The 9,597-nt window shown below is 40.5% G+C and overlaps 1 protein-coding gene across 1 annotated transcript; it reads right to left on the bottom strand.

Annotated features, from left to right (window-relative positions):
* Positions 1-2,512: 2,512 nt before the first annotated feature.
* On the bottom strand, positions 2,513-8,518 carry cyld2 (cylindromatosis (turban tumor syndrome) 2). The gene is made up of 16 exons (XM_030777200.1): positions 8,475-8,518; positions 7,292-7,810; positions 6,605-6,723; positions 6,136-6,143; positions 5,838-6,079; positions 5,551-5,719; positions 5,215-5,347; positions 4,947-5,054; positions 4,674-4,753; positions 4,522-4,546; positions 4,333-4,419; positions 3,824-3,956; positions 3,607-3,715; positions 3,386-3,504; positions 3,056-3,260; positions 2,513-2,809 (listed from the first exon to the last, which is right to left on the bottom strand). The coding sequence occupies exons 2-16, from the start codon at positions 7,721-7,723 to the stop codon at positions 2,622-2,624; spliced, it is 2,157 nt and encodes a 718-aa protein (XP_030633060.1). The 5' UTR covers positions 7,724-7,810; positions 8,475-8,518; the 3' UTR covers positions 2,513-2,621.
* Between the last annotated feature and the right edge of the window lie 1,079 nt (positions 8,519-9,597).

Here is a 9,597-nt window from a genome sequence, read left to right as displayed (position 1 = left end):
TAGAATATTCTTTTACCATACTTATAATGCTATGTATACTAACACTGGCGAGCGGAACTGAATGTAAACTCATAAACGAGTTTATGTTTATGCTGTTTCAAGTAAACAAGTAAGTCTCAGGAACAGCTGCACTTTCTACTCTGTCCACAAGAGGGCAACTCAGCTTTAAACAATTACCTTTGCTTAATCTTTCCCCTCATGTCCTATAAGCAGCCCTTTTCAGTTAAGAGAGGAGATGCTTTACTGTGACGACCAGACTGATCTTGCAGATATAACCGATACTTTACCATTGTTACACAAACATCAATGGCCAGTACCTGTTATAATTCGTATGCATATCACTGTTAGGTTATTCATTTGTAGCCTGGAAAAGCCTTTTAGAAGACCTGTTACAATGTTAGTTTTTTAATCAATTAAGCACGTAATTGATTAACATCCACGACCACATGAAAGTTCCCTCACTCATAGTTATGGCAACCTGCTCTATTTTCAAAACCTGTCACACTCGCTTAAGCGTAGAAAACTGAGAAACGATGTTGCAGCTAAACCAAAGTAGGTCAGACCAGCAGAGCACTTTCTTATGATCCTTACTGTACAGGAAGTTCGCAAGTAAGGAACTGCATAACCTTAATGATGCCAAATGTAGATAATATATAGATTTTCATGGCAGGTATCGCTCCATCTCTCTCTTGAATTTTTGTTTGTGTCCTGATGTTTCATATCTACCGTTTCTACCTTTTGTTCCATACCAGTCTCAGGTAGTCATTTACATTTCAAAACAGTAAGGGCTCACGACACATTATGAATAATGAGAAAACTGCAAAAATGAAGAACTTGGGTGAATGGGCCATACCAAGTATAATGAAAGCAGTTGCCTCCACACAGGTGTGGCTTCTGAGTTGATTAAGCGATGAATATGCCGTCATGCTTCAGTAGCCTATTATTTTGGTTACTATGGCTATTGATTTTGAAAAAGAGTAAGTGTTTAAGCTTGTTTGGCAAGTGTTTAGATGACATGGGTGGCTTACCTTGGTAGTTTTCCATGAGGAACAGTGGCTTAGGCAATTTTATGGAGGTTTGAGTGAGAAACACTGTCAGTTAAAAGTACACACTCTCCAACCAATACCCATATGTTATGTTTAATATGTTTGAGATCCAATGTGAAACAGATGAGAAACTCTGAATTAGTTGACTGTAGATATGAAGGTGTGACCAGGCAGTTTCATCAAAAACAGTACACAACAACTTCAAAGAGGGATACTATGATCAGGTTGTAGTGGTTACCCTCTTATTAATTCATGTTTGTGAATGAGATGGTACAAATAACATAGAGGATGGTCTAATACAGTGATTCTCAAATCCAGTCCTGGGAACCCACTGTCCTGCATGTCTTTGTTTTAACACAGGACTGACACACCTGATTCTACTTATCAGTTAATCATCAAGCCCTTGATTAACTCAATTAACTGTGATAATGAAGAGTTTGAACAAAGATGCGTGGGACGGGGGGGCCCCCAGGATTGGAATTGAGAATCACTGGTCTAATACACAAGGTTAAAGTCATACTAAAAGAAACCTACAAGCCTGAGTACTCTTCCCCATGGTGAAGAGTTCTCGTCGCTCTGTTATCATTTGGGTACTATTTTCTCGGGACGATTTTGGTCTACCCAGGGCTAGAGTCCAAGAGAAAAGGGCAAGCTAAACTCCAAGTAAATACAAGGTCATGTTGAGTCAGAAGTCATCATGGTCTACAGTGTAGTAATGGCAATAACCAGAGGGTTGTGAGTTCAGATCCCAAAGCATGACGATTTGATATATCCGTAAGCAAGACACTTAAACCCAAGGATGCTCTAGTGTTGTGTAGCTGCTTACAGAGAAAGTAATAAGCAGACATTGCTTTTGATAAATTAATAAATGTTTATAAAAATCACATTGGGTCATGTTTCTGTTGAGACAGGAGAGATGCTTTCTAGGCTGATGTAGCCCCAACCCTCATTTGTTGAATATGAAAACAATGTAAACAATGTTCACCAACAACAAAAGACATAACATTTCTCAGGGTGGCCTCACACCTCTCCACTGGAGTTCTGGTAGGTAATAGAGTCTTTTGCAATACTGTTTGGTGGCTTCTGATGGGCCAGAATTTTATCTGGCAAAATTTGGGGTAGCACAGGTATGGACAGATGTTGAAAAATAATGGGCTTGATTTGATACAATTTCATTTTTAAATTTAAATTTTTATTTATAAGAAATACAAACTTTTTAATCAGCATTTGCTTAGAAATAAATAATGTCTTCACAATCCTGCCCCAACATATCTGATAGCACATTTGCATGAATAACAATCTCAAAACAAAGCAAAAAAAGTGGCATAAGCAGGGACCTTCCCTTTTGTCTTTTCTCATTAAAATACCTATTTCAAATTGACACACTGGGTTTTTTTCTGTTTGGGTTTTTTTCTGTAAAGAGGAGAACGGAGAGGTCCAGTTCATTACCATTGTCCTTAGGGCTTTACTGTGATGATGTCAACAGGCCATGGTGACTGTCTCAGGGTTACCAAAACACTCCAGTAAAAGCCTGCCCTGCTACAGAGTATAATATTCTGAAAGTCCAAGCCGTCTTTATCTGTACGGGAGGTTTGCTGTGCTCTGGTACAGACACATGTAAGAGTCACAGAGCAGTCGACTGACCAGCTCACTGGTCTGAGATAAGTCAACATGTGCAAGCTCTTCCTCAGGTTGAGACAGGAAGTCTCCCACCTCTGGACACGCCCTGATTACCGGAATGTTGTACCCATTGTTGTCATCACCTGAGGGAGGGATATGAAATGAAACTGAGCATCAAAATGAATAAAAGAACGAATCTCTTCATCTGGTTATACCAGCTAGAAACAGAATGGCATTGTGTAAGTGACTGCAATGATAACATGGTAATCTAATGTTCTGCGGAAATCATCTTCACTATACTTGAGCCAATACGCACACTGAATGCTACTCGCATTCAGTAATTTTTACATCACAAACTTTCACTTTTATATGAAATCCAGCCGTCTTACCGCATCGGTCAGCCATGCTGTCGAAGAAAAGCCAGGAGTGTGGATCAGGGCCATATTTCACGAAAGACACATAATGGCTGGTGTTAATACATAAAACAGCAAACAACTGCATCTGATGCCTTAGCACAGGAGTTTGCTCTTGCAACTGCTCTGACACCGCAATCATTTGTGGGATGTGCCCCTGTCGTGTGGAGTGTGTATGCACCTAGAGGGAGAGGAGGAGTTAATTGTTTATTAGGCTTCAGGAAGAATAGGATGTCCCAATCACAAGGGTCAAGGATGACAGTGCAACAACTGAGCTATTTTACTTCAATACACTTGAGTATTTACCTGCGTGTTGCAAGTAGAGCAGTACTGCTTGATCCTGCCTGGCTGGAGTTTGCGGTCTTTTAAGCATTCAGCACATTCATACTCAGCTGGCTGTCCACAGACAAAGCACTCTCGAGGGCCTGTAGGAGAAGGAGGGAGCAAAGGGTCAGCAATGAAGTGTTATGTTTAAAACCCATACCAATACCTAATGTTTCCTAAAAATGATTCCTAGCTAAACTCACTATTGTGTAAAAGGTCTGTGATGTCCAACACTGTTGAGGGAATGATGTGAGGAAACATCTTAAACTTCTTTCCAAACCTTGGCATCTGGACCATGAGACACGATGGGATCTACAATACAAGAGAGAAATCAGTGTGACATGGCATATTTCAAGTGTAGGGCATGCTTAAATATGTTGCAAAGGTCTGCTGTTGTCTAAGTTATAGATATTAACCTACCTCTTCAAACTTGAGATCACATGACTGGAAAGAGGTCTCCAGCAGTTCCTGAACAGAGGGTGAGGGGCCAACCTGATTCTTCTCCAGGATGATTTGGTAAGTGTAAGCCTCTTGAAATGTATCCCCGTTCGACCTGGTGAACATGTGGATGTTAAAATATGCAGAGTAATCCAAACTTTTTAGCAATACAGACACTGGTTGCTAAATAAAGGTTTAAAAGAATTAAGAAGCCTCTTCCAACTCCTCTTAAATGCCTGAAATAACATCTGTCAATATGCTGTTGTGTTGTGTAACCCTTAAATTATTAAATGAAAAAAATCTGGAGTGAGGAGTTCTGAAAAACAGAACAGTTGGTCGTGGCCCTTGTGCAACAGACAGCTCCTTAATGGCTGTAGGTTTGGTTTGTATTTTGCCTGACTTGGAAGTCGCTTTGGATAAAAGTGTCTGCCGAATGAATAAATGGAAATGTATCAGTGATAAACAGAGGGCCAAGGGACATGCTGGCATACCTCAGTTTAAGCAATGGCTGCATACACAACACATCTTTGAGGAGAACGTTGATGAACTCTTCAGGATCTGTGTGAAAACACAGCAACGCCAGGTCAGCAATCATGATCAGTAGCCTGCTGTCTCAATCTAAAACATCCTGTTACTGGACTTGGATGTTTACACAACACTGCGCCCAGTTTTCCATGAAGTCAAACTGCAGTGAGCACAAAACATCTCGAAATGCTATCAAATGTACAAGATCAAGGACACAATGCAAATACAAAGAGTAAAGAGCCCGCATCTCCTCATATGTTTGTTCGGAACAATTCGAGCTAGCGAGCAACTGACATGAGATGAGTACCTTTCTCCTCGGTCACAAATGATTTACAGCCAAGCTGCTGACGGAAGGTCATCACACTCTCAGCTGGCACGAAGCCCTGTCTGTGGAGAGCAGTAATGTTACACACAATGCAGCAAGAATGTTCAAAAGGACAAATATACAGTACCAAAAGTATTTTCACAAACCACGTCAATGAACCTGGGCAACTCTCTACTCTCAACTATGTAACTCTCATAAAAGATTTATACTTTCCACAGATCCTGTATGATGAGTTTGCATATGAAGAGTTCATACCTGCGTAAACGATTCACAATGTCCCTCCTTAAAGTGTTTGCAATGCTTCCCTCTGTATGAGCTGAGCTGTGACAAACACTGTCCAAGGTCATAGATGAACTGAAAAGACTACAAAAAACGAATAAAGAAAAACAAACTGTAAGAACAGGAGATAAAAATGAGATTCTCTTGTACTGTAATAAACATAAAGCAAGATTATCTGGTTGCTTAGACCTCAGTTATATCTCATGATATCATGCAAGGCCAGAAAACTGAAGAGGAAACCTACCTGAAAAGAGTAGCGTCTAGATAGCAGGAGTTAAAGTGACCCTGAATTCCTTTCATTCTCCCCTCCAACAGAGACAAGACTTCTGACTGAGGGACTGGAGGAATATCCTCATCTAATTCCTCCACAGGAATGACTGAAAGCCAAAAAGTTCAATATATTAGGAATGTAATGGAAACATAAACAGTAGTGCGCATAGTAAATAATTTGGCACATATTTTAAGGCAGGGTTTTTTGAAATTTATGACAGGTATGCATTTTAAAATTTGTTGGCTGACTTTGACTGTTAACAGACCCCTTTACACATGTTGTGAGTACAGCAATGACTGTGAGATTCACCTGGAGGAGGCTCTGGGACATTTGGAGTGTAATTCTGATGGCTGTTGGACAGGAATCTGCCGTCTGGCTTGCAGCGGTCCAACGGCACAAATAATGCTCTGTTGCCTTTGCAGGTGAAGTAGCGTTTAGTACCAAACTTCCCATCTGAATTAGTGGTCAGCTCATTGTCCTGGATGGATAAGTGCAAAGTTGCAGATTGAGGAATTGTTAAATATGTTTCAGATTAAGAGGAAATAACAATTACATTGCATTTTCAAATAGGAAATGGTGATAATATGATAACTCACCAACTCAAGTCCGGCCCAGTCACTTTTTTTCCCCTCTGGAATCCCAAGCCATCTAATCACCCCATAAATGATGACCCCATTCCCTGACATCACTTCCACCACGGATCCCACCTCCAGACGGTGATGAGACAGGGTTTGTTTGGCAGAAACGTCCCGAATGGATAATTTACTTCCCAACTGAGCATTGCGAGAACTCAGAGCAGGCATCGAATTGATCCGAGAGAGACCTTTTCGATTTGAACCTACGGGGGGAAAAAAAAGGATAGAGGTCATATGATGGCTCACACTATCATCTGACTTGCATATCTCAAGTCACGAGAACGACCCAATGTCAGAAAATATCCTCAATATTTGCACGAGGAATGAAGGGAGTTCTGAGCATGACATGTATGTTACACAGTGTGACCGCTTCTCTTTCGTACTTCAAAATTCCTAAGCTGGTTTTTCAAGTCCTGCATGAAGATAATTTTCCCGAGTCATAAGATCTCCTTGTAACCTTCAGTGGCACCTAACCCGCTTCAGTTATGAAACTGTTTTTTTTTGTCTGTCTGCAGGTGCATCACATGGTGAGGTGAGCAACTGACACCCCCCCCCCCCCCCCTGCCCAACTCTTAAAGGCATGAAACCCCTGAGGCAAGTACATACCAACAAAACAAAACAAACAAACAAACAAAACAAAAATCCTAAATAAGTAAACAGCTAAAAGGATTACAATACTAAAATCTAAGCAAATGGGCCTGTACTTGCAGCGATACCCACCTAAAGACTGATTGTCCCTCAGAGGCTGTCGTGTGTTTGAGTGGTACCCCGGAGCCACCTGGACAATGTCACTTGCATTAAATAGAGGAAGTGGGACTGCTTTCTTGGATGAAAACTTTTCAGGGTCCTGTGTAAAAGAAAAAAAAATAGATAAAATATAAAAAATAGCAATTATGAAATTTCATAATCAGACCATCTCTATTAACAATTTGCAGATCTACTGAAACAACGCTATCAAGATGTAAGTAAACAATCACCGAGTGCTCTGACAAAGTTAAAATCAGTCATCAGTCATGTGATGCTGGTGATATGACCTTTTCACAAAGATAACATTTCAAATCTTTCTGAGGTAGATCTGTTTTTTTTTTTTTTCAAAAGATTTCCTATCTTTGCATGGAACCAAAATATTTTACACTTTTTCTGTACAGCTTTACTTCATGCTTTCTAATAGTGAGCATAACATGAAGCGCTGTGCAAAAGTTATAATTACGATTGCAAAAATAAGTTCAAATGTTAACGTAAGCAATTAAACAAATGTTAGTAATTGAACACTGTGCATCTTTAGTACCCTTGCTGTTCTGAAACTGTAAAAAGCAGTTCAGCCAGCATTCAAATTCAGTTTGGTTGCAAACGCTATTGTACATGAATATCTATACAGTCTATGTCATCACACAAGAGCAAGCAGATGCACCCACCATCAATTCCAGTTCAAAGCCCAGCATGGGCAAGTCTCCTGGACTGTCCTTTTTGCCGATTTGTACTAAGTTCTTCACCAGGCATGGCTCATAGCCCTTTTTGTATTTCACCACCACCAAGTCCTCCTGGGCCAGGTTACAGATGGCACTGAAGAGCTGAACATTGCACAGAACCTCCAGACGTCTGCTGGCTGGGGACACAAACAGCAGCAGCTGGGCCTGGTGACGAGTCAGAGGATAAATGTCCTCCTTCTTTATCGTAGCACTACTCGCAGCATTGCCTCCGCTGCTCCCCCCGTAAACTTGTACAATCAGCTCTCCACTCTTTGTCTCTGCATCCACAGAACCGATGCAGCCTCGGGTCAAGCCCTTCCTATTCTTCCCATTGGTGACAATGAAGAACTGGTCCTTTCCTTCCTCGTTCCGCTCCATGGGTGCACAATCAAACTGCTGTACAGCTGCCCTCAGACACCTTAGGTCTTTTGCCAAGCAGTGAACAAGTGGTGTGTGACTAGGCACCTTATCAAGAGAGAGACACAACAGTATACAAACTGGGAAATGACGCAAGAAACCTTGTATTTTGCAGCCATTTAGAGTATAACGTGCAAAGAGGATAGCGAACAATTGTACTTGCACAACAGGCTAAACGATTAATTGCATCGTGGACTTCCTCATGTATTGTTTTTTATACATTTAACATTCATTGTGCAAACGCCTGCATAAAAAGCCAAACTATTGAACTTTGGGAATGTGCAGATAAAGCAGGTCTGTCAACGCAGCAGCTGTGACTGACGGCTGCTGCGTTTCTGACAACTGACGGAAAAGGGAAATACTAATTAAAACCAATAATTGCAGTCTTGAGAGGGATCTGCCGGATTTTATCCCGAGCCTTATCTAATTTGCAGTGGGAAGAACTGTTCATTTCCACGAATTAAAACCTATGAACGTGCTGCGTTGGTCACTTAGCACATATAGTATGTCACATCACAGTCAAGTTTCTTTTAGACTTTTAATGTCAAGATTTTGTGATTTTTGTAGACATCTGACATCTGTACTTCACATTAACGACAAAGTAGCTAAGCATGTCATATTGTCTGAGCAAACACATGTTGGAAGATTGCATAAAATGTCTTGCTGTTTATCAAAATGTACACATATAATTTTAACACTGGCTCAAACTTACCCCGGGACCAACGAGAAGTCCTTCAGATTCTTGTTTTCCAGCACTTGACTGAAACTGTTCCACGGAAACTGCGATTGAAAAGGGTGCAAGGTGTGACTTTATTGTCACCGACTACGCCCACTGAGACAATATTGTGTCCTTGTTGTGACGCTATCACTAGCTCGGTTCTTGATGTTGAAGATATGCCACAGAACATTCTTCACATGTTAAACTGCTCAACTGAAAGTCAGGTGATGTGAGAGTTCAGTAAGAGGACTCGTCAGACAGACCTGAAAATATTTCGACATTCGGTATTACATTCGTCCATCGACAGGAAAAAAAGCTTTTTTCTGCTTTTCTTTTTCCGTGTTGCAAATTAAGAAATCTTAAACTGTGATCTTATTAGACTAGCAAAACTGAAAACATATTGCTAAAATTATACTTTGATTATAGACCGTTTTACTGCTTTTAAATGAATGATAAGCCGTACGTTTCTGGCGAGATGCCAGATAAAATCAAGATTTGACATGTTTGTGTCGAGGAGTAGGTTTTTACCGAACTTCAGCGGTTACATACTTTGTCTCGTAAAAGGTATCAAATGCTATCCAGGTTTATGTCGTAAGAGGTAATTCGCGATTTAAATTGTAGAGATCGTTGGGAGAAGGCGCACCTGCAACGGGAAACCATCTGCATTCGAAAATTAATGCAGGTCTAAGATATAGAATGGTGGAGACAAAGGTAAAATTGTCGCAGACTATTCAAATGTTTACGTGATCGATATGAAAGTAACTTTAACAATTTGTTGAGCCGTGCAGTTCAGCACTGTGTGGCAACTCATCTGTCCTTTTCCTGACGGTTTCTCCTGGAGCGCACGTACTATGTCTCAAACTGAAAAATATTCCTCCTACTACTGATACCCTTAGGCCTCTTTTGTACCTTTGTTAAAACTTTAAAAAATACAGACTGAGTATATTTGCGAGATCCAAGCCAGAGGTTTTGCACTATTGGTAAACAGAAAATGTACTGCATATTTGGTAATTACCAAAATGTGGCCAGTCTTTTTAAAATAGTCCCAGAATCCCAGAAAAAAAAACTTTTGATCATGAGCATTGCAGAACAGTCAAATGTATCAATGCTTTATCAA

This window comes from Chanos chanos, chromosome 6 (assembly GCF_902362185.1).
Source record: "Chanos chanos chromosome 6, fChaCha1.1, whole genome shotgun sequence".
Classification (NCBI taxonomy): domain Eukaryota; kingdom Metazoa; phylum Chordata; class Actinopteri; order Gonorynchiformes; family Chanidae; genus Chanos; species Chanos chanos.
This window is presented reverse-complemented; position numbering and strand designations above follow the sequence as displayed.